Source organism: Vicugna pacos, chromosome 24, assembly GCF_048564905.1.
Source record: "Vicugna pacos chromosome 24, VicPac4, whole genome shotgun sequence".
In the NCBI taxonomy this organism is placed as follows: Eukaryota; Metazoa; Chordata; class Mammalia; order Artiodactyla; family Camelidae; genus Vicugna; species Vicugna pacos.
Window position 1 is genome coordinate 13639271 of NC_133010.1, and position 26453 is coordinate 13665723.

General features: G+C 36.7%; 1 protein-coding gene across 4 annotated transcripts; it reads right to left on the reverse strand.

The window, feature by feature from the left end:
- On the reverse strand, nt 1-25261 carry RNF138 (ring finger protein 138). 4 transcript variants are annotated; one of them, XM_072949051.1, is made up of 8 exons: nt 25046-25261; nt 24307-24499; nt 13657-13822; nt 12047-12162; nt 3947-4003; nt 3008-3119; nt 1380-1487; nt 1-186 (listed from the first exon to the last, which is right to left on the reverse strand). In XM_072949051.1, the coding sequence occupies exons 2-8, from the start codon at nt 24414-24416 to the stop codon at nt 118-120; spliced, it is 738 nt and encodes a 245-aa protein (XP_072805152.1). In that variant the 5' UTR covers nt 24417-24499; nt 25046-25261; the 3' UTR covers nt 1-117. The 4 variants fall into 4 exon arrangements, with proteins under 4 accessions (XP_072805152.1, XP_072805154.1, XP_072805153.1 ...); XM_072949053.1 differs by having other exon boundaries at nt 24972-25129; XM_072949052.1 differs by lacking the exon at nt 25046-25261 and adding an exon at nt 24815-24900.
- Nucleotides 25262-26453: the final 1192 nt, after the last annotated feature.

The window sequence follows — 26453 nt, forward strand, 5'->3', positions numbered from 1 at the left end:
ACACACTGAATTACTTTTATTAATATACATATCAAGTTACTGAAACGGTGACTTCATGTAGTTTTCTCCTTAAAGATGGCACTTGCAGGTACAAAGATGCAGAGATGTTTACAGCCTTCAGATGTTTACTTGAAAAGATTCTTCAACAGCAGTTTGATATTGGGTTTCCTCATCTAGCTGAAGATTCTAAAAACAGTAACATTAACATGTCAATAGGAAAAACATACTCAATTACTCAATACTTTACCCAATAACTTACATATCTTGATTCACATTACATATACTTCAATTTGTTACATTATATACTATCCTTTAAAATACAAGAAATTAAAGACCTGAACTTTAATAAAAAATTAAGCTCAGCTATAATTATTTAGCAATAACTGATAAACCAGAAAGGTCAGCAGAGCATGAAATGTGAGAGTTACAGTGCCTCATGATAAATCATTAGCTGGAAGTAGTATAGCAAAGAGTAACCCACAATCAGAAATGATAAATTTTGTGTCATCTCTAGAAAAGAATGCCAAATAGTCTGAAGGTAAATTCATTTTAAAGAAAATAAGCATTTATTACATTAAAAGAGTTGAATTAACAATGTCTTAATCACTACATAAAGCTACAAACTAAAGCTCACTCAATCTGGTTGTACTACTACTCCTTAGCTTAAAAAATTCTGTTTTCTTTCAATTAGGTCCATGGATTTGCTTTAAGATAGACCTCCACTGGACAATCTCAAATAATTAAAATTACATATTCATCTGTGGCAAGGTAAAGCAATCTGACAATTGGATTAAAAGTGGTTCACAAAATATGTTTTATTTTTCCAAATACATAGTTCTGTTCTTACAGTGAGAATTTAAGAATAATCTACAATTATGTCACAAAAATGATAAAATGAGTAAATCTGAATTTTACATACATTTGAACTATTTTTAAGTAGTATGACTAAAAATGCAAATTACACTATCAAGAATGGTATAATTTCAACACTGGAGAGCAAAGAAAATGTAAATTGTTTATGCTGTTGTTAGATTTGCCTGTGCTAAATTAAACTGGGAAACAAGTATGAACCACTCTTTGTCAGGATTAATCTTGAATTAGACAAGGTTTTAATTCACTGAAGATAAACAAAAAGATGCAATTTCCCAGTTAATAAAACAGAAGTCATCTTTTTAATTATCATGACACATTTGGGAAGTAGGTATTAAGCTCATGCTTTGCCAAAGATAACCTATATTATACAAACAATAGAACATGCTCTGTAACCATCCAGTATGATATAGTATCTCTCCTCAAAACTCAACTGTAGATTGAAAAAGTTAGTTTAACTTTAATATTTAAATGGTATTTTCTTACTTAATCTTGAAAAATTCACTTACCACAAATTCTCCATAATCAAACTGATGTCTTTGATTTAGATGACTAACGAAATTTCTGGTAATCTGGCTAGGATCTCCCCAAGGAAGAGACACACAAATAGGACATGTCTATGAGAAACAGAATGTTTTAAATAGAAGATAATGAAAATAATCAAACACTGTAATTATTGAAAGTATTAAAATAACATGGGTTTATGTTACCGAAAACATCTACATAAATGCATTTTCTAAGGGCCAAATTTCATGACTAGAGAATTTCTAGACCAAATTACCTTAGAGAAATCACACTAATAAAACACAACACAATAAAAAGAGCGATCTTACATATTCTTCTTCTTAAATCTGATTATTATATTGTTTCAACAGAAACATCACATCCAGCCTTTACCAACTATAATGATAATTATCATTAACCAGTATGTAATCTCATTAGAGCCACACAATAACTGTGATTAGCTTAATTTCATTTAGAAGTAAAAGAAGCTTTAAATTGTGTCCTTAAGGTTTCAAATGAAGTACATATTAAAAAGTAAATGGATTACAGACTGAAATGAAATAACAGAACTTTACTGACTATATCAGAAGTCTGTGCTATACTGAATAATGCCATGTAACAAATGAAATCTCTTAAATATGAGATTTCTCCTGGAGATGTCTCTGGCACTGCATATATTTATTTAACAGTAACTGACCCTCTCCCAATGAGCAAGGTATACGAGAATTTAAGGGCATACTGAGGCACATTCTTCCACGACTTTTTCTAGCACATCCACTTAAACTGCTTAGATTTATCCACAACCCTTATTTTATCTGCAACATGTGCCTTCTAATTTCTGAAGAAAATATTTATACATCAAAATGGGAAGTATCTCGGGGGGAGGGTATAGCTCAGTGGTAGAGCACATGCTTAGCACGCATGAGGTCGTGGGTTCAATCCCCAGTGCCTCCACATTCCAAAAAATGGGGGGGTGGGGAGTATCTCTACCAGCTCAGTTTCTCCTGTTCCATCCACAGTTGAAATTGGAACCCACGTTCCAAAACAGGAGTTGTAGGACCATTAACCAACCTTGGAATCCTGCACTCTGCTTATCTTCCTCAATCATCCAACAGGTCTTACCACTTTCTTACACACCCTCAAACTGGCATCAAAAATAAAAGTAAGACTCTTTTCCTTCCTTGCTTTATGCACTCATATACTAGATTCTTCAAGAATATAATTTAAAATATCTACTGACTTTATTCTTACTCATAGGTGTTTTCACCTACTGCAGATTCCCTGACCAGATACAGGCTACCTGCATCCTACAGACCAAGAGACTAAGAGGCCCCAAGAGAGTCCGGTTTCTGCCACTCCTCAGAAAGGAGTCCCCAGTCCAGCTTTCCTTACTTCGCTCTTTTCCAGGATATTCTCTTACTTTACTCTCACAAAAAGCATCTCCCTTTTTATAAGTTAGTTACTGGAATTTTAAACACCTTATTTTGCTCCACAGTTATCAGTCTTTTGTTGACAAAATCTACTTTACTGATAATGCCCCATCCAAACTTAAATCAACTACTTTCCCTTGTACACATGAAGTGAAAAAATGGAACAGCATACCTTAAACAGAATCTTAAACATACGTACTTACCACAGGGACTATCTGAAACAGGTGGTTACTGTTACAGTGATCCAGTAAACGCTGTCTGGTAAAATTTGACTCTTGACACAAGGGACACTTAAAGGTGGGATGTCCAGAAGAGCTACAGAAAAATTTTAAATGAAGCATACTGAATTTGAAATCGTAACATGAAAATGATGCTCTCCTATTTTTTGAACTATTACTTTTAAAAAGTTATAATTATTAGACTAATCAAAGATTCTCTCATTTGGGAAAAAAACCGTGTTTTCAATAAATAATCTACAACAGACGTTCCCAAACAGCATCAGTTTACAGTACCCTTAGTGTCAGTAAGTTTTTTCATGGTGTTCCTAGGCCTAAACAAACAAAAAAACCTGGTTGTTCTATTTATTAAGTAATTAGGGTCAAACAACTTAATTTAGTCATTTCTGTAACCAACAGATGTCAGTGTATGTTCCTTGAAATTTTTAAATATCCCGTGGTGTCCCAGGTTTGCAAACAGCATATCTAGAAAATTAAAACTTTTAAAAGATTCCCATCAATATGGTATCTTTAATTATCCTAGTTACTAGGAATCTAACATACAAAATTCATAGGAAAAGTGAAAAACAAAAGTATCAATCATCAGAATGATCAACATCTCAAAACATTTTGAGGATCATGCATCACTGAGATTTAATACCTCTGAGTTTCAGCAAGGGACAGTTCAATACTGACAATTCTACCTGAATTATTTATGGAAGAAACCCGACCACAGTGAAAGAGGAGAGCTAAACTCCTCTAATTTAATGTGATCTGTAAAAGCAGCAACTGCATCATTTAGATCTAAACTGCTAACTTCTAGTTTGTCTGATGATTTAACTGAATTTTAAAAATTTAATTTAAAAATCCATTATTATAAAGTGACAGGTATTATTTACTAAAGTAGAAGAATTTTCAAAAGCTTACCTTGTATTCTCTTGATAAGCTTCTGTGTTATCAGATGTGGATGTTTCACTCCTATTACTTAAGAAGCACGGGGTAGGGGTACAAGTTAATACCTCAAGTAATAAAGCACAATACAGATTCATTAACTCAAATTGTAATGAAGACAACTACTCTGAATTTGTTTAAAAAGCCTGAACTTCAAGTAGTTCTGAACTATGATGTAATTATGACATTAATTAACTTTTCAAATAAATTCTGATAAGAAGATTGCTTATGAGGTCCTTATTCACAGCCTTTAAAATTAATTTATGCCCAGTAACAAAAGTATAGAGGATACAGAATTTTGTAGAATTATCTTAAATCCACAGCATGAATATTTCCCCAGGCCTTTCAGACTTTCAAATTAAGAGACTACTTTACTTAAAACCAGACTACTAATTTTTGAATGCTGGGGTAGAACCAAGAACTTGTGAACTTTTTGACTTCTAACTAGGATACAGTTAAAGGTTGTAGCCTCCAAAATGGAGTAGGTTAAGAAAATATTTGAATGTTCATTATGTTTATACTTCCCCCAAAGGAACTAGGCTTTCCAACATTTAATATACAGAATAATTTGATGTCCTCCCTAGAACCCCATGCCAAAATTATATGTCGTATGCAGCATTAGAGGAATCCTGAGGGAAAAGTGGGCATTCCATATGGGGACTGTCACTTATGCATTACAGAATTTCATCAATGTAGTCAATTTTATAACAAGGCCTTCCAATAGCAGAAACATTAAAATAAAAATGAGATAGGCAATGGACAGAAAGTTTGTACCACACAGAGCTTTGCTCTTACATCTCAATACCAGAGTTAAAAGAGCTGTGAAACTTAAAAACCAATTATTCATTTTTTTTACAAAAATCGATTATTCATTTCTTTTACAGACAAGCAGTACTGTATCATCTACCTAAGAGATGTGCACCAGTGACACTCACTTCCCTTCTATGACAATGTTATGTCTCCACACGTAATTTTATGCAAGTAAGCTTTCCTTATTCCATACCCAAATAGGAGACTATTAAACCATTATTTTGCACATTTTTGTCAGATAATAACTTGTCTCTGCAAGTAAAGTGATATTTTAACAATGTAGAGACTAAAAACCGCTTTTTAAAATAAATTCAAACAATGGAGAGTGCATTTATTAAAGGGATATTATGACTATTACCAAAACAGTATCATCTGTTTTTTAAAATTTCTTATCTATACACTGAAACATGGTAACAGATTTTTCTAATCAGTTTTTAAATCTTCCGAATAAATACCACCATTGGGTTTGAACATGCCCTTATAAAGCAGTATAACAACTTCCAGTTGGTTTGTAAGAACAACTAAAACATCATCAGGGAGGATGACAATTTTAACAAAAGTCTTTTTGATATTTATCGAATGGGACTGAAAAATTTAGGAATCTCAACCTCTGACAGCTTCCATTTCGATCTATATTTTGTATATTATGTAGGTATCTTTTTCAGCCATGACAGTCATCAAGACCAAGTATCAAAGTAAAGTAAATTTAGATCCAAATCTTTAAATTACTGTCACTGTGTTAAACCAAGATTTTAAGAAACTTTAGAAACCACAGTCAACAATACTGTTTTCAATGAAAACAGTAATAAAAGTTAAAGAATGAAAATATTTTATACCACTAAGTACAGCAAAAAAAATTTTTTTTGGTCTGCATCCATTTTACGTAAGCCAAATCTTTTTAAGACTGACAAAGTTCATAACATTTTGTAACAAAGACAAAGGAATACCACTGACTGACAGCACAATCATAAGGCATTTTTTTTTAATGAAAGAGATACCATATTTCTAGGTGGGAAAAATCAGGATCATATGATAGCAATTTTCTCCAAATTAATTTATGATTTCAATAAATTCAACTTTTAAAATGCTCCTGATAAAAATCTCTACAGGAATTTTTGGGAAACTCAAAAGTCTGATACCAAAATTCATATGGAATAGCAAAGGGCCAAGAATAGCAGAAACAATTTTTGAAGTAAAACAAGAGGGAGAATTTTCCCTAACATTAAGACCTATTGTTAAAGTCACAGTAATTAAAACAGCATGGTACTAGAGAATAAATGAAGCAATAGAACAGAATAGAGACATATAGGACCAAAATGGCATTATAAATCAGTGGGGAAAGAATGGACACCTCAATGAATGGCACTGAGACAGATGCTTATCACATGGGGGAAATTCCTCCCACCTCACATTATACATCCAAAATAAATGTGGGAAGAACAGCTTTAAAATGTTAAAGAAAATATCTTCTATAACTTTATAATGTGGGAAAGAATTTCTCAAGCATGACACAAAAAGCAAAAAGCATAAATAAAAAATATATATAAATATATAATACCACTGTATGTCAAAAGACACAGTAAGACTAGCCAAAGACTGATCAAAGATATTTGCAATCAGGCAATGAAAGCAAAAATAGGAGGAACTGCATCAAACTAAAAAGCTTCTACACAGCAATGGAAACAATCAATAGAGTGAAAAGGCAACACATGGGATGGAAGAATGTATTTGCAAACCGTAAGATCTCTGAAATACATAAGGAACTCCTACAACTCAACAGCAAAGAAACTAATGACCCAACTACAAAATGGGCTAAAAATTTGAATAGACACTTCTCCAAAGATGATACACAAATGGCCAACAGGTATATAAAAAGACTCTGAATGCCACTACATCAGGAAAATGTAAATCAAAATGACAACGAAATATCAACTCACATCTATTATGATAGCTATTCTTAAAAAAACAAAATGAGGATATGGGGAAACTGGAACCTTTGTACACTGCTGGTGAGAATGCAAAATGATGCAGTCGCTATGGAAAATAGTCATAGGAAAGTTCCTCAAAAAAATAAAAAATAGAACTACCATATGATCTAGCAATTCCACTTCTGCGTATTTATCAAAAATAACTGAACTTCGGATCTTGAAGAAATAGCACTTCCATGTTCACTGCAGCACTATTCACAATGGCCAAAATACAGAAAAAATCTTGTGAAAGGATAAAGAAAAAGGTGTGAATGAACAAAGAAAATGTGCAAAAAGAAAACATACATGCAATGGAATATTATCCAATCTTAAAAGAAAAGAAAATCCGCAAACGTGGTAACATAAATGAACCCTGAAGACATTATGCTAAGTTGAATAAGCCAGTTACAGGACAAACATACTGCATGATTCCACTTATATGAGGTACCTAATAGTCAAGCTCACAGAATCAAAGCATAGAATGGTGGCTGCCAGGGGCTGGGGAGAGGGAAATGGGAGTTGCTAATCAACATGTAGAAAATTTCAGTTATACAAGATAAATTCTAGAGATCCGCTGTACAACACTGTGCCTATAAACAACAATACTATATACTTAAAAATCTGTTAAGAGGGGAGATCTCATGTTAAATATCCTTACCACAATTCAAAAGAAAAAAAACAACTGTGCATGACTATGTCATTTTATGCTGTGGTATTCTAGAAAGCAGTTTTTAAAATACTAGCATATCTCATTTCTAGTTTTTTTAAAATATGAAGAAAAAACTCAAGTTCTATGTCTACATGTTTCACAAAACAGCAAAAAAAATTGTTTTTAATTCTTTGGGAAAAAATGTAAATATATTTGTACTGTACATAATAAAGAATTATTATCCAGAATATATCATGAATGCCTGTAAGTAAGGAAAAAAACATTTTATCTAATACTTACACCAGACTTCTTAATAAACAGTTACTTAGCCACTTAAAATGTTCAACATCTTGGAGAAACTGTTAGGAACATAAAACTATTTGCAACTTTCATTCTTTCAGTCTTTGTGAAGAGTTGTATTTGGACTAAACTGTTATGAGCCTACTGACATTCAGTTATTAATGTTTATAAAGAGTCAAGATTACATGAAAAGCCTGCAAACAGATCAAATAACTTCCAAGGAAGGTAAAACAGACGTGTGCTCTGGTATCTTAATGATTACATGCAACCTCCCTCTCCTCCTCCTCTTTCCTAGTAGCTAAACAGAAAGACACAGTCTCACATGTTAAAAGCAGGATTTTAATTGTTATGAACTAGAAATGGCCTCAGTAAAATAACCAGCACTGCTACATAATTTTTATAAAAAACTACCCCATACCAGTTTCATTAAACATCCACCAACATTTATTGGTTTACTGTAAATAGTTTTACCCTGACTGATCTGACTGAAACTGGTGCTGGTTTATTTCGGATGACTCAACCGGAAGCTACAGTGCTTACAGATGGAAAAGCGGACTGCATATGCCTTACCCATTCCTGTATATTCATTAACATGTAGAGTGTGCCCAGTAGTTCAGAAGGCGCACTAAATGTATGTTGAATTAATGAAATGATCTAAGGGTTTTATTCTGATTTTTTTTTTTTTTACTACTGATAGGGGCATGCAAATACCATTTTAAGAATTTCCATAGCCACAGAGTTCAGAATTTAAATCACCCATTTGTATTTATAAGGGAATACTGTGAACTGTATTCTAAGAAAACATGGGCTCTACTCTGAGGTAGTCCCTGGACTTTAATAAAGCAATGAATTTTCATAAAATGCCACCAAATCCTGCTCAGCTAACTATTATTAACTATATGGACCTGTTTTCTTTTTTAACATTTTTTTATTGAGTTATATATGGACCTGCTCTAAATAAGCAATATAAAATAAATCTGCTCCCCAGATACATGACAAAGAGTAGAACCCTAAATTCTCCCAACTGAATGCTTATTAAAAGCTTAACTGCCAGAAATAATATTCACGGAGAACTGCCCGAATGTACAGAACCACCATACCTAGATTAAGCCAGATTATCGGAGAAAAGCCCCTGGAAGAAAAGCTTTAATAAACTGCAATAAAACACTGCGATAGCCTACACTGAAAGTCTTTGAAGTACAGCCCTATGTAACTCGTTCTGTGTTTAACCACAGGAAAGATGACGTTTTTACTGTGTTCATTTCTTCCTTTAAGGACCTATGGGCAAAGCTTCAGTACCCTCTCTTTTAGTATCAGGAATAGCTGTGTTTCTCTTTAGGAACTATTTGGTTTACAGTATCACAGATACTGTTAATAACAGTGGGTGTTTTCTTCTCTGTACTAACTACTTGGAAGCTGTGAAGCACAGTGTCTGGAATATTACAGTACATCTGGGTATCTTTTGTCCCTCTAGATCTCTTGTCCTTCTATTTTTCACCATGCTCTGTGTACTGAGAAACTAACCTTCATCAACAGGTTCCCTTCTCTACTTCCTAGACGGGTTCAGCCCAGCAGGAAATTTAGAGGAAGTAACAAGAGGGAGGTCAGGATACTTATTTCCCAGACTCATTCCCAGCAAGACTGCCTTGACTGGTTGCATCGCTCTTCAACTGCCCTCTCCACACAGCTTTCTTTCTCCAAGTTCTGGTGTCTACTTTCTCCCCTCCCCTCCTTTACACAGACCAGACTATATCACTATTCCTTGTGACTTTCTATACCCTGCTTACATAGTGCACCCAATACTCTACTCTTTAAAAATAGTCCCTTCACTAAGTTCTCGTCAAATTATCTAATTTGAGCACAGTATCTGTTTCCTCCCAGGATCCTGACTATACTCTGCCTTCATATCTTATATTTCCTACTCTTTTTAAAAAAATCTTCTTTTCCTCCTTCAACAATTTCCTTACCAGAAATTCATATACAAACTCAATTTTTCCATCGCAATTAGAATTTTGCATAGGATATAAACACGATCAAGACTAGGGAGCCTATTCTAGATAAAAAAGACAAGTAAACAGAAAAGACTTCAGAATAGCTAGTACTTGGTCTACGTCTTCAAAGAGAAGGAAAAATCCACTAGCTGCCAAAGTGTGAGTTGGAATGGTGGAGAAAATATGGAGGTGAGGAAATGATGATGATGATGATGATAATAAAAAACTAACATTTACCAAGTAAGGTACTATTCAATATGCTTTACCTGTATTTACCTATATATTGACTCCCAACCCAATGAGGTATTAATAGTATCATCACTATCCCCTCCCTTCTTTTAAATAAAGGAGAAAACTAAAGTACAGTTTTTGCCAAAGTCATACAATCAGTAAATGAAAGAGCCTGGTACCCAGGCAGTCTGGCTCCAAGCCTTCATTTTTAACAACTAAGCTATATTGTTTCTCTAGGATGGCAAGGATATGGTAGGAATAATTCAACATGGCTAAGACATACGATCCAACGATGGGTAGCCAAGAAATACAATGGCTAAAAAGAAAGGCAAGTGCCAGATCAGAAAAGGCTTTATAATTAAGTAATTTTGTCTTATTAAGCTGGTTGTTCAATTAGAGCATGGAACTCCTTGAGAATCTTGACATCCTCTCTCCAGAAAAATGCACATATAGTATACACAAAAAAATCAGGCAGTTTAGGTAGTTCACAGAACTCTGACTGGCCCAACTCAGAATGCAACAGAAAGTCACTGACAAGATACAAAAAGGAAGGTATAAGGACAAGGAAAAAGAGGTCAAAATTGCACTTCTGAAATATCACTTTGGAAATCGTATATAGGACAGATTGAAGGAGGACCACCAACTAAAAGAATACTGCAATAATTCAAGTCAGAGAAGATGGGGACTTGAGCGAGGAAGTGACAACAGGGATAGAAGAAAGCACAGATGAGGAATACTGCTATTGGGAACAACAGTACCTATGACCTATTGGATCTGAGAAGTAAGAGGGAAGAAGGCACGTCTCATGAGAAGAAACTGAGTCATTTAAAAAGCAGTGATTGCCCAAATCATATATACTAGGAACTTTGCTAAGAGCTGGAGACACAGTTGTTGAACAAGACAAACATCATCCCTGCACTTCAGAATAATCTGTTGGGTTAATAACAAATTGTTGAGTAATTTCAATACAGTACAAGACAATAATGAAAAAAAAAAGCACAAGGGATGAATCTAAGAGAACTTAAAAAAATCACAAGATAGGAGTAACCAATTTTATCCAATAACAGAGTCAAATAAAACAAGAACTTAAAAGAATTTTGCAGGCTAGGCAATCAGAAAATTACTAAAGACCTTTACCAAATTCAACTGAAGAGTAGAGAAGATGCCTGACTGCAGTATACGTGCTTAAGAGTGGTTAAATTACTGAAAATTAGCAACATGTGAAATGAAATGCTACTAAAACAAAATCTTAAGAGACTGCTTAACATATTGTCTCCCGGGAGCCATTCTATATTACTGCCACTGCTGCCTTTCTTTACACAATTTTGTGTGTGCTTCCTTATCAACTTTTTAAAAATTAAACATTTCCTTTTTTAGAGATACATGTATTGGTGGTAATACTATAAAGGAAAGCTAAAGAAAGAATAATCCAAAAAAGAGGATAATGGCTACTTCTGGGAACATGGGGTTCAAACGGGCATGAGATCACAAGGAGATTCTGAGGTCCTGAAAAATATTCTATTTTTTGACCTAGTTGGTGGGAACTGGGTATTTGTTTTATCACTATTTTTTAAGCCACACATATGTACTCTGGCCATTCTTCTGTGTAAAATACATTTAATAAAAACATTTAATATATATAAACCTGAGATAAAAAGATACAAACCAAGCCAAAATCTAGCTTTAAAAGAACTGAGACTAAAACAGAACTAAGAATTTAGTAGTACCAAGTCTCACTTTTACATGACATTTTATCAAAATAAAAATTTCAAACAATTATCCCTTACAGAGTAAAAAAGGTTCTAGTTTGCAAATACATTATGGGAAGGGATTTTCTCTAGTTTTTCAAGTAATTTCAGCTGCAAAAGAAAATGCCTTCAACTCACAAATCTATTTTTTTATTCGGATTATTCGGACATGTAAATTTTCTTAGAATGATTTTTAAGTAACATCAATCTCCCAGATGCAATTTTACATGCATCAAACAAACTTAGGAAGATAAATGAAGGCAATTTACTTTAAAAACACAAACACACATAAACAAAACAAAAACACCTTATCATACAGTCCCTCCCAAATTTCCATTTCAACTATAAAAATTTTCTTTTTAAGAATAAATATTGCTTACCTGTTCCCTACTGAATCTTGAGAGATCTGAAAGTTTGGAATGATAGAGGAAACACCATACTCATCTTGATACTTCTTACAAGATTTGTAATGATGTCTCATGCGATAAAATTTAATCTGTAAATTATTGATTAAAATGTAATGTGACTTTCAAAAGAACAAATATTACATGATTCTATTTATATGAGGTACACAGAGTAGGGAAACTCATAGAGACAGAAAGTAGAATATAGGTTACTAGAAAGGACATGGTAACGGTAAGTTACAGTTTAACCAGTAGTACACTTTCTGTCTGGGATGATGAAAAAACTCTGGAAATGGATAGTGGTGATTATTACACAATGTTGTGAATGTACTTAACGCCACTGTATTGTTATTGTGTACTTAAAAACAGTTAAAATGGTACATTTTATAGCATATATATATATTTTATCATAATAAAAAGTCACAAAAATATATTAAAATTTTTTTAACTTTTAATTTAAAATGGAACTCATAAGTCTTGAAATATTGTCAACAAAAGGAAAAAATAAGATAACTACATATTCCATTTAAATAAGAGTTTTTTTAAGTAAATGATTTAGTTCTTGAGTAGGAGCTGAAAATAAGTGGTAAGTTTCTATTCATTAAATGCAGAGACAATGGAGATGAGTCCAACTATCTGTAAACTCACTGAAAATTAACAAATAATTTTACACTTAGAACAAAAAATACTAATAATAGACAAAAAATTAAAGTATTAAGAGGTTTCCCCATGGCACTAGGCATCCTTTTATTCCTCAACTATGGCAACCTGACAAATTTAGGAAGTGCTTAAAAACACCAAGTTCCCAAGTTAACACTTGGAACATTTTTCAGTTTCTCTCTGAGGGGTAGAGCCGGAATCTCTCAAGTGTATTTTCCAGTTTCACTTCATTGCCCTTGTCAGTTAACATCACCCTCAACAAGATGGAAAAGCAGGTATGCCTCGTGTGAATACATGAAATAGCAATTGGTTTTGCTCATTGACTCTATGATGTTTGAAAGCCTAACGACTTCTCACCATTTCACTCCGTCTCCAAATGATAGAATAAAATCCAGATTGGAGAATTAATGCCAGTTATTTGCCAATACATAATTTTCCCACTTGTTCCTTAAAAAGTAAGTAAAGTCTTCTTCAAATATTTTGTAATTTCTTAGATAAACACATAAAGCACAGCAGGCAGTTAGAAAATTCCTCGTGGCTACATAAATCCACCTGGTCCATTTCTACATGCAGAATTGCAACGATGCTACCACAAGAAAAAAATACTTGGGGGTTGAATCTGTACCAGGATAGGGTTTAAGTGAGTTAAATGCCAGTTTGTTCATTTAGTTCATTTAGTAGGTAATCAATGAGCGATTATTTTGAAAAAAAAAATACTACACTAAAATTTATGGCAAAATCAGACATTTATCTTCCAGTCTCTATTCTCAATAAGTTTATAATCTAGTAAGATCTACAGCCACAGCTTTTCTGGCCTTTTCTACCCAGTTCCCAACCTAAATACAGTACCCATCAAGAAAAGTCAAACAGGAATTTCAGAGTAAAAACTTAACTTTCAAAGAAGAACGATGTCACATTTACTCTACCTGTTTTGCACAGCATCTGCAGCTACCAGAAAACTTCCTCATGATATTCTCAAGGTCTAAGGCCCGTTCAGGACACGCTCTCTCTCTTCTCGTCACATTTCCACGACAGAGGGGACAATGTATTCCACTTTCTCTCATTGCAGTCAGGAAACATTTTCTACAGAAACTAAACCAAACATTTGTGACATGTTAACTACTGAAAAAAATATTCTTTTCATTTTGGTGATTAAACACAAGCAGTTATGCATATGTAATCATGCTAAACAAGTTAGGCTATTTCTATGTCCATGAGGCTAGAATTTTAAAAAAGCATAATGTATTTCTCAGCAGAAGACTAATGACTGGACTAGATCGGAATATAAAAGACTGTTTTACAACTTTTAACATAATATAAGAAAAATAAATAATATATAACATTATCAGAGGAAGCATGGTACAAAGGAACGACTGGATCTCATCCTGACTGTGTTATTTAGCAGCTGTGTGATGTCAGGCAACACACTTAACCACAATGGACTTCCATTTCCTCCCTTTATAAAATGAGAGAATGGACCACACATCGGCTTTTGTCTCAAATTGAGGTACTTCAAGATGTTGTTCCATAAAATATGAACAGGTCTCCTACAGAACAGCATCCAAATTGATTTTGAAAATTTAAGGATTATTCCAAGTTACTAAAGTTTCTCTGATAAAGAAAACAAGTGTTGCCCAAATTTCTGTAATTCCCCCAACAGTGTGCAGTGGAACATAATGAGAAATACTTAAGAATCCTTCCAGCTTTAAATACCTATAACCAACATTCTAATTGCAACCAAACTCACCAAAGTCTTTATTTTTCTCCCCTAACCCAAACAAATACCAAATGTGATCACCCAGCTTTCAGAAAAATTGGATAAATCATAGCCATCTATACCTGGAATCTAGAATAAAAATACATTTAATACAAACCCCTATAAATATATCAATCTTCCACATCTATACTAACAAAAATTGAGCGGTAATAATGTAATAACACATCACAGAATCTGAATTTCCTATCTGTGTAGCACTGAACAAGTAACTTTTCTCCGTTAAATCAGTTTCCTCACCCATATGATAATAAAAGTATCTATACTTGATAGGGTTGTTCAGAGAATTAAAATAAGTAATGTAGTAAAATGCTTATTACAGTATTTTTGACAGGAAAGTGCTCAATAGTAGCTAGTATCACTAAAGTAGCATTAGAAGTGATTATCAATACATTAAAACATTAAAAATATTCAGGGCAGGGATACCTCAAGCAGTAGAGCGCATGCTTAGCATGCACGGGGTCCTGGGTTCAATCCCCATTACCTCGTCTAAATAAACAAACAAACAAATCTAGTTACCTCCCCCCCACCAAAAAAAAAAAACACACCTAAAAAAAAATCTAAAAAAAAGATTTTCTAAAAAAAAACCCACAAAAAAATTTAAAATATTCATCATAACAAAGAGTTAAAGAAATGCAAAGTAAACAAGACATAGATACCTTTTACCATTGTCAAAAAACTAATTTAAAATAATAATAATAATAACTAGTGCTAAAGGATATAAAGAAGTGAGTACACTATATTTCTGAATAGCAATCAGTCAACACTCAACAAAATCCTTAGTGTCCCAAAACTCTGAATACCACTTTGAGTTTTAATAACTTTAGAAGTATAAATACTACAAAGTTACAAAAATCATCATCTATAAGTTTAATTGTTTAAATTAAAAACTGAAAGTCAGGGGTCGGGTATAGCTCAGTAGCTAAATGTAAAACATTTTGGAAAAACTTTTAGAAAAATATAGGAGAAAATATTCACAACACAGAGCCATACAGAGTTCTCAGACAACATTAAAAGCACATTCCATAAAAGGAAAATTTGATAAGGAGGACTTCATAAAAATTTTAAATGTTTGCCATGCAAAAGACTGTTAAAAAGACAAAAAGACAAATCAAAGATTGGAAAAAAGTATGTGTAAATCATGTATCTAACAAAGTAGCTAGACTACATAAAGAAGTCTCAAAGCTCAATAGCTAAAAAGCAAACAATCAATTAAAACATAGGCAAAAGACATTAAAGAGACATTATTTTACCTAAGAAGATATACTGACACGAAATACGCACATGAAAAGATGTTCAACATCACTAGCCATTAGTAAACTACAAATTAAAATCATGAGATATCACTACACAAATTGAAATGGCTTAAATTTTAAAATAACAACATGAAATGATGGTAAGGATGCAAAGAAATGATCACTCATACAGTGCTGGTGAGAATGCAAAATGGTACAGATACTGTGGAAAATAGTTTGGCATTTTCTTAAAAAACAAATCAAGCAACCATCATATGACCCAATAATTGCATTCTTGGGCATTTATCCTAGAGGAACAAAGGCTTAAGTTCACACAAAAACCGTACATTGAATATTTAAGGCAACTCTATTTGTAATAGTCAGAAACTGGCTATTTCAGACACCCTTCAATGGACGGATAATGAAAATGTGGTACATCCATAACACGTATGGATGTATATTTAGCAATAAAAGGAACTAACAGACAACCCGAATCTCCAGAGAATTATGCTGAAGGAAAAAAGAAAGCCCAAAAAGTTACATATTGTTTAATTCCATTTATGTAACATTATATAACATTCCTTTTTTGGTAACAGCTGTATTGAGATATAATTCACATACCATACAATTTACTCATTTAAAGTGTACATTTCCGTGGTTTTTACTGTATTTACAGAGTTCTGCAATACTTAACATTCTTGAAACGACAAAATTACAGAAATACAGAACATGAGAACATTAGCGCGTGCCAAGGGCTAAGGAGGGGTGGGGCAGGATGTAGAGGAAAGTGGGTGTTGCTATTAAAGAGCTATGAGAAGGACCTTTGTGGTGATGGAAATGTTCTGTATATTTATCCATGTAGATATCTTGGTTGTATTTACAAGATACTACCACTAGGGGAAATTGGGTTAGGGTACATAGAATTTCTGTATTATTTCTTACAACTATATGTGAATCTACAATGATCTCAAAATTAAAAGTTTAACTTACCCATATATTATAATGCATATTCTCTTGATAAATACATGGTAAGTACTTACTACATAACAGATACTAGGAATATAACAAGGAACAAAAGTGACAAAAAACCCTACCCCAATGGGGCTTATAGCATTGTGTGCATGCATCTTGTGGCAGGTCTGTGTGTATATACTATATCCAAAAACATTTAACGAGTCATATTATACTGTGCTAAAAATAGCAAAAGTAGTTTATGAAAGTGAAGATTCTTCAAATAATCAAATTATTTTAACAATTCAAAAATACTATAGAGGGAGGGTATAGCTCAAGTGGTATAGTGTCATGTTTAGCATGCACAGGGTCTTGGGTTCAATCCCCAGTACCAGAGTAAGTGTTTACTTACTCTAACAGTAAGTAAACAAATAAACCTGGTTATCCTCCCGATCAAAATCCAAAAATACTAAACAGATTTTTGAAACAATGGAAGAAGAATGCCCTCTAAGAAATGCTGAGTCAACTAAATAAGATTGGTAAATTAATTAAGATTCAAAAGCACAATCATATATCTCAGTAGATTCCAGGTAGGTCTAATAATAGACAACTATTCTTCTAAAGATTCAACAAACTAAAAAAATGAACAGCATTATAAATTTAGATAAAAAGAATCAAATATGTCAAATCTGAATGTATAAGATACAATAATATATAAAACCAAAAAAACTGATAGGAAAATAATGTAAAATAAGCAATAAATTATAAAGGACTATTATTAAAACATAGTCATAGAAATGATTACAAACGTACCTAGAGCATACTCTTAATAGTAAAATTATAAATTAATATATAAAAGTTTAGTATGGAAAAATGCACACAGCCTTGTTGCAACTAAAGAAACAGATTTTAAAGTGACTTCTAGACACTATTATGAACTGTATTAAGCTAACAAAACACTGCTAAAAAAAAAAAGCTGGCAAAAAAAGATGATGGAATACAAATATGCTTTTATAGTATTAATGTCATTGTGCAAGTTAGCCCAATTTTGTGGAAAGCAACGTGACACTTATATAAAAAGCTGTAATTATTTATTGAGCACTTAATATGTGCTAGGCAGGGTTCCAGAAACTACATTCATTATCTTGAATTCTTAATACATAAATGTTTTAAAAGTTCCTTTATTTTATAGATGAAGCAACTAAGGCTTAAAAAATAAATAAACCTTTGGGGGGGGGAGGGTAACAGCTCAATGGTAGAGCCCAAGCTGGGTTCTATCCCTGTACCTCCATTAAAAAATACATCTCTAAGAGGCTGAAGGCAAGATGCTTCTTACTTGAAAAACAAGGCCTTGTATGCTCCCTCTACCTCAGGGTCTTTGCCCAGAATGTTTCCTCTCCCCAAAATATTCTATGCACAAACACAGCCCTCCACAAATTAACACCTACCATCACTTAAATTTCAGCAACAATTTCATTTCCTCAGGAAAGGTCTTTGACTAATTAGCCATCCACCCACCAACCCACCATAGATCTGGTCCCCTTCTTATACTCTCTCTCTCTTTGAACCTATGAGTTTTTAAACTTTTTTAAAATTTTAATTTTTTTCACTCCATGACATGTTTTGTTTTGGGTTTTTTGAGGGGGAGAGGGGCAGTAACTGGATTGACTGATTGAGATACTGGGGATTGAACCCAGGACCTCATGCATGCTAAGCACACACTCTACCACTGAGCTACATCCTCCCCACTGAATCTATGAGTTTATAACTGCACACTTATCTGAGTGTTTATTTGAATTAAAATGTCTCTCACCAATGCCAGCTCTGATGGCAGAGAACATATCTAACTGGACATTACTGCATGCACAGCACTGTAACACAGAGCTGGACACCCAGTAGGCATTCATTAATATTTGTTAAAACAACGAATGCTAATTTACCTTAATCTAATCAAAAATCTTAACCCAAAGATATAATCCACAATCCTCAAATCAAAACCATGAGCACCTTCCATGTACAACACTTCAACAGAGCTATAATCCTCCTTATGACACAACTGACAAATGCCTTTGTATTCACCCTTTGACCCAGCAATTCCACTTGTGAGAATTTATCTTACAGGAAATACTCTGACATGTGAAATGGTATTTATACAAGTTTAACCATTGTGGCATTATTTGTAACAGCAAAAGATTAGAAACAACCTAAATGTTCATCAATATGAGACTGGTTAAATAAATACTAATACATCAAACAATGGAATACTGTAATACCAAACATGTTCCATGGTGTCAGAAATTGCTGTCTGGTTTGTTGAATGCTAGAGCCCTAGAATCCTCGACAGTATTGTTGGCACATAATGGACAGTCAGTGTTGGCTGAATGAATGAAAAATCTACAACCACACACACGCACGTGCGCGCGCACACACACGAGTAAGGAAGCCCTTTATATACTGATATGCAATAACCTCAATACAGTAACATGAAAATAGTAAGGTATGCTATTTGCTATATGGTAAAGAATGCATACAGTATGCTGTTCTTTATGTGAAAAACAAGAAAATTCTATTTACAACTTTTATACATATACATCTGGAGGAATATGTAAGGTAACGGTAATTGGGGAAGAAAATCATATTATTTCCTTTTGTACTTTTAATATTGTGAATCACAATAATACCTTTGATATTAAATAGCTGGACAAAAAACTTGACATAGATTCCTTTCTGTTTACAATAATAATCTAGTTTTTGTGTTACATGCTGTAGTTATTAAACTAAATACAGTTGTATATTTTATGGATTTCGAAAACTATAAAACACATAATACAAATTATTACTCTTATTCACAAATATCACCTCATTTAGTCCTTGCAAGAACCCTGTAAAATAGGTTGTTCCCACCCATTTCATGGATAAGAAAACAGGCTGGAAGGAGTTAAACGACTTGACCAAGTGATACAGCTAGTAAGCTGTAGTCACCCAACACAAACTCATCATTACTTTATTCAATACCAAATGCATACAGTAGGCTCAGGTAAGAAGCAGATCTAGGTTGCTGCATTTTAAGACTTACAGTCTACCCAGTGAGAATGACATCAGTCAAATCACCTGATTCCAAAAATATTATGATTACAAACTGTCATAAGAGGTACAAAGGAAAGTTATTCAGGTCTTTTAACTCCAATTCTTTCCTTCCTCTGTACCATCAAGCACATTTCTTATTCCTTATCTTCCTTTTGCTAGACTAGTTGAATCTGCTAGATAGAGCTGTTTTCAAAACAAAGTAGAAGGGGGAGGAAAAAAGGGGCAAATCAAGATTACTAACTATTTTGATGTATCAAAGGAGACTGCATCTCTCAGATGGTGTACTACTCTGAAACAATTGTAAAGGTTATCTTTAAGTTTCTCCCAACTTTCAACTAGCAAATGCTAGATGAATTTCTCTTCTTACCCATTCTCCAAACAGGCTGATCAACAGACACGGGGAGAGTAAAGCAACCTTCCCATCCACCAAGCTCCTGCTTTTAGTATTAATTTAAAATCTGGTAACTTTAATCTTCCTAGTCTGTAATCAAAATCATTTCCCCAAAAAACTTAAAATATCTGATTTTTAAAAAACTTTAAGTTAGTCTTCAAGACAAAATCAAATCAATCTTGTTACATAATTAAATTAAAAAATTATACCACTTTATAAATAACCATTTTTCAAAAGGATTTAGATAAGGTCTTAAAAATCTTAAGAAAAAAGATGGCTTAGAGCAGCATCTTTAAATCAGCAAGAGCCCACTGGAGCCTGGCTTCAGAATTACAAGTCTGTAGGAAAAAAGAAATTTTGAAACTATATATTTAAAGCACAACTGCTCAAACAAGATATCAATAAAGTTGCTAAAATTATTAGAAACATTAAGTGAAAATTCAAGGACTGGATAATCCAAAGCAGGTCAATAAAGAATCACACAGATGTCCAAAAGCAAACAGATTAGATACCCGTTTTTAACATCTGGCAAGGCATCAACTTGTCATTACATGTAACTTTCATTGTGATGGAGCTTACTTCTAACAGTGTACAGTTACCCCCTTAACCATTCAAAACAGAGAAGGGAGGTTTGGCTCAAAGAGCCTCTGAAGATTACAAAGGGGGAAAAAAAAGACATAAATACCTTACCACTATGCCAGTCTGTACCTTCTGAAACATTACTTTGAATACCTGCTCAACTTTAATATTCTTAATTCGTTTTGACATGTTTTTCAAAACATTACATCTGACCACTCTAAGGTATCTGATGCTGCTGACTACAGTTCCTTAAAATTTTTTTCAGTTTGACCTGTCACATTCTATCCTGGTTTTCTTCCTATCTTGTCTATTCCTTCTCAGGCTGAACTTTTCTCCACTGCACATTTAAATATAAATTCTCCAGCACTTTGTACTACCTAGACAGCCCTCTGCTATCTTTCAATTTCTTTTATACCTCCCTCAGCGGCTACATTTACACTCACAGCTTTAGCGCCATGTATTCCAGATCTAAGTACATACACTTAACTATTGGACATACAATCATCAAATCTTACACAATCTCCTCTAAATGCCAGGAATCTCTTCTCTCTATTCCCACTATCATTACCTTGGTTCAGGTTCTAATCCATTTCCCTCTCTGACACAGCAATGAATGACCTCTTCACTAGTCTCCCCACTACCAAGCTAGACAAGACTACTAAAGTAAATTTTAAAATTTAAATGTGACCATGGTGCTCCGATACCAAAATTATTCAACAGATGAGGAAAAAGTTCAAATTGGCTTACACAGTAAATTCCTGCCGACATCTCTAAGCTCCATCTCCACTACACTCATCCTTTGGCTCCAGCCAAACTTTGTAGTCCAGATACAGTCATCCTCTGTAACCCCTCCTTGCCTCTGCATATGCTGTAAACCTAATCAGGATATTCCCCAACAAACCCTGTATACCAATTCTGATTACTTCATCCAAAACAGCTTTCCTATACTCACAGGCTGATTTAGGCACTTGCTCTCAATGCTTACATAAAAATTTCCTCCTCAATTTCTTGCATACCCATCACATTCATGTACAGGTCTTTTCCATTAGACTATTAATGGTCTCCAGAGAAACAGAACTCTGTATTCCCTCTACACACCACAGAGAAAGCATTCAACAATTGCTGTTTGAAGGGATGAACGAGGATTAAATGCAAATTTCTATTTTGGTAAAGTTATTCTAGTGATCATGAACTTGCTCCTTTTACTAGAATGGACAAATACTTCACTGTTGCTGAACTGGCAAAGAAAACTTTATTTTCTAACACACCAATAGGAGCACAAAGCTCTTATCACCTCATCTCTCACTCCTCTTGAACAAAACACTGATTTTGCAGCCAAATATAAATTTGTTTAAAGGCACAGGTTTGTCTTTTGTAAAAAGGAAAGAGCAAGTGACATTCTAGATTTTTTTTTTAAAATTCTATTTCCCCACCAAACTCCTTCTAATCAAGACCCTGTTCCACTATTACCACCCCTTCCAAATAAAACTTTTCCTCCCTCTGCCTTAATTCATTGCTCAGCCAGAACCTTAGAGCAACTGTGTGTGTTTGAGAGGGAGCAGTGCTGGTAAAGGAGAGGATGGATGGAGGAGAGTAATTTGAGTAGTAGAGTAGTAAGTGTCCATTCCTCTTTAAAAAATCTACTATATTTCATTTCCACATTCCAGCCCAGTGAGTTGTTTTGAGAAAAGCCCTCAACAATCATCTCTACTCTCTTTTCCATAGCCTTGAGGTCAAGCCAAACTACAGTCTGGTTTAATAAAATGTCCCACAGCAGAAGTGAACTAGAGCAAACTGCATGGAATTCTGAAGGGAACTAGAGATTACAATGAGTTCTCTGAAGTCAATGACCCAAATGGCAACTGAAATGATTCTATCCAGAAAAGACCTACTTCTTCACTTTGACCTCCTTGCCTCCCTTCTTCCACCCACCGCCATCCCAAGCACATCAAGTCATAATAATGAACACTGACAGACTAAAGACCAAAAAGTATACATTGTGCCCAGAACATCTCAAAATATTTTTCTAACAATCCGCACTTGTTGCACCAAATAATAAAGGAATTCCAGATTGTCATTCATCTCCCATAAGCAGCAAAAACATAACTGGCTTTACTTCTATTATAAAAAGTCACATATTCTTTGGGCTTGCACAATCACGACAGAATAGAGTAAGACAGACAGTGTAGTTAAGACGGGATCTGAAGCAGGGGGAGGGTATAGCTCAAGTGGTAGAGCACATGCACAAGGTCCTAGGTTCAATCCCCAGTACTTCCATTAAGAAAAAAAAATTAAATAAGTAAACCTAATCACCTATGCCCCCCTCAAAAAAAGACTAGGGAATCAGAGTGAGAAGAGTGGTTATCAAGAAACAACTATAAGGAAGTTTGTGATTAAGAACCCCAAACTCAACAACCCATTCTTTACAAAATTACAGAACTTACCGCCAAGTCGAAGGAGAAATTGATCCTCTTCAGCTATTTGCAAGCACACAGAACTTTCAAGCCTGAGTGTATTTTTTCAAATAGAGATTTCTAGGCCTCACCTGCCAGAAATTCTTTCGTAAGTTTGGAATGGAGCCTGGGAATTGGTATGTTTACTCTGAAAGTTCCCCAGGGATTCTGATCAGCAGCCAGGTTTGTCAGAGTGCTACACCTTCACAAGAAGGGTTCCTTCTAACCCTTACTGACAGCTTAGCAGTCTATAAAATTATCGAAGTTCTTCCTACAAATATTCCAAATCGAACAGCACCAGGCCACCTCACCGACTCCTTCTGCGGTCTCCATCACCCCTAGAGTTACTGTCTTCATTTCAGTTCATGCCTCACAAGGGCAGTCTTTCTCATCACCACCCTTATAGTAACCAAGTAATAAGCAAAAGGGTAAAACAAAAGGAACCTATCACTTCAATACCCGGAAATCCTGTCAGTTCTAACATTTGAGGGAGCAAACCCGTTCTAGGTCATTCTAATCTGCGCTGAATTTTGCACGCGTCGAAAATACTTTAAAGGATGGTCTGTGAAGCAGGGATGAAAGGTGAAGTGAGATAAGAGCTCCTGGATCGGGAAAGGGTGGGCCAAGGTTCTGAAAGGAAAAGGAAAACTTGGGAGCGGGGCGGGTCGCGGAGCGGGGCGAGCGGGCCGGTGCGGGCACCTCGGCCGGTTTTGACACTCGACACCCCAGCCTTCGCTCAGGTTGCTAGGAAACAAAAAGGCTCCACGTTCCCTGCAATTCCTCCCGGGCCTGCAGGAGAGCCGAGGGGCCTCGGGGCCCGAGGACGCCCCGGGGACAGGCCTGCGCATGGCCTGGGGGCGCGGAAACGAGGGAGACCCGAGGTCCGGGAGCTCGGGCTGAGGCGCCGGGCGCAGGGAGCCGGCCGCGAGTTCGGAGGGCGGGCGGCCAGGGCTCCGACCGGCCGGGGATGGGCCCTCGGCACCAAGCGGCGCTCCAGGAGGCCGCGGCGGGCTCGGCCCCCGCCAGGCCGCAGCCCAGGGTCCGGGTCGGGATGTGGGGCCTAAACGACCACCCGGCTCCGCGCGGGGGAGGGGGCGTCTACTCACACGTGCTGACAGGCCGCGGTCCGCACGGGCGTTTTGAGCACCTCCTGACAGACGGGGCAGTAGAAATCGTCTTCCGTGTAGGACGTGGCCGCGGAGAGCTCCTCGGCCATGGCGGGGGATGCGGGATCAAGGCGATGGCGGCGGCGGCGGCGGCGGCGGCCGAGGTGGCGGTGGCGGCCAGGGGCCCGACTCCCTGCGCGAACCCGGAGGGGGCGGGGAATCACCTCAGGAAGCGGCTCGCGCCAGGAAGGGGGCGGGGCCCTGGAGGGGCGGGGCTGAACGCCGAGACGCCGCGGCCGCACGCGCCGGGCGAGGGTCGAGCCCAGGGCTGCTCCTCCCGCAGGGGCAGGGCGGGAAGGCGGTGCCTGGCGGGAGGCCGCGGCCGAGAGGCCGGTGATTGGCCTCACTGTCGCTTCCATCGAAGGCGGGAGCCGCCCCTCTGGCCCGGGAAGGGCGTCCCCAGCCCGTCCTCAGCCCACAGCCAGCCCGCCCCAGGCCACCCCCTTACCTGGCTCCGCGACGCAGCCGCGGCTCCGCCCTCAGCCTTTTTCGGTGCCTCCGGCCTCCCTTTTCCGGGTTTTTCCGTTCCTTCCCCCACCCCCGCCACCCCGCCCCACCCCCACCCCCACCCCCGCGCAGCCGTTTTGCGCCCCGCGGCAACCTACTCTTCTCCGGGGCTGGGCGCCCCGCCCTGCCCCGCGCTGCCCCGCCCCTGTACTCCGCCTGCGTAGGCGCTCACTTAGGAGCCCCGGAGCCTCGCGGCTGGTGAAGCAGCTTCCCCGGTGAGCGCAGGTAGAGAAGCCCGGCGCCGCCCTCGGGCTTCTGGTCTTCCGCTGCTGCCTTCGCAGCCGAGGCCGGGAGGGGAGTGGCGGTGGGAGTGCGCAGTGCTCATCGGCCCGAAACCGGGCCGGGCCCGAGGCTCATGGTGCTCCGGGATCCCACCGCCCGCTCCAGCAGCTCTCCCGTGGCATCGCGCTGCGTGCAGCCGGCGCGGCCGGTCACCGAACGTAAGGGGCTGCGAGCGCGGGGCCGAGGAGTGGGGGAGGGCGGCCTCCGTAGCAACCGGCGCGTGGCACCTGTCCCAGGTTGTGACATAAACAGCTGGGTGCCCACCTGTACACCCACAGCATCCCTACTGCAGGAATTCCTACTCCTATCAAATATATTGGGGTTTTCAGGAACTTTTCTTCAGAAAATGGCACTAACGTTAAAAATTTGGTCCCTACTGTTTGCCCTTGTCAGTATGTTTTGACCATGTGGAGATGTGTTATAAACCAAGTACTGTTACGGGATTTTAATCCTATAGAGAGGAGAAATTAAAAATAAGCCCCTTGAGAAGGTTTCAGCTTTCGCCCTTAACACAATGTGACTGACGAGTTACAGTCACAGATGCGTTTTTCCACCAATACCTTTGCTTTGTTGTTTGACGGCTTTGAAGAAGAATGAGATAGAAGCATGGATCTAGGCGTTTCACCAACATTATTCACCAGTTTAAACGTTTTTTTTCAACGGGCCCTTAGTTCTCAGTTATGTCCACACAATTGACAAATCTATAAGTTGAGATCACAACCACCTGAAAGGAGCCAGAGAAATATGGAACATGATAAAGCATTCTCCGTTCACTTAAGAAAAGAAAAAAAGGTTTCATTACCATGCTTTGTTAAAGCTTTCCACTATGGACTAAAAGATTCATAAATAGAAGCCACTGAAGGGCCTAGTTAATTCAATTCCATCACTTATTGTCCATATTGTCCGCGACACTAGGTTAAATGTTATGCATGTATCATGAACTTTGAGTTCTAAATTCATTTACACTCTTGGGTGTCTAACAAAATGAAGGGACAAAAAATGGTGTCTGCCAAAGTATTAAATTTTTCTTTAGTGGTGACTATCGTCAGGATAGGAAGTAGAATGATTGGATTTGTATGGACTTAGAAAAAAACGTTATGGAGGAAACGACAATTCCTTCTTAAAATGACAATTCCTAGAATAATACCAAATTATTTTCCCAGTGAGCAACGAATTCCCTCCACCAAAGTACATTTTGTATTTTTGTCCCGTTTCCTCCCTTAGCAAAAACAGTAGAAGCAGAGCAGAAATGCTAATTTTAGCTTCAGATTTCTTGGGAGGAGGAAGAGCACTTGATG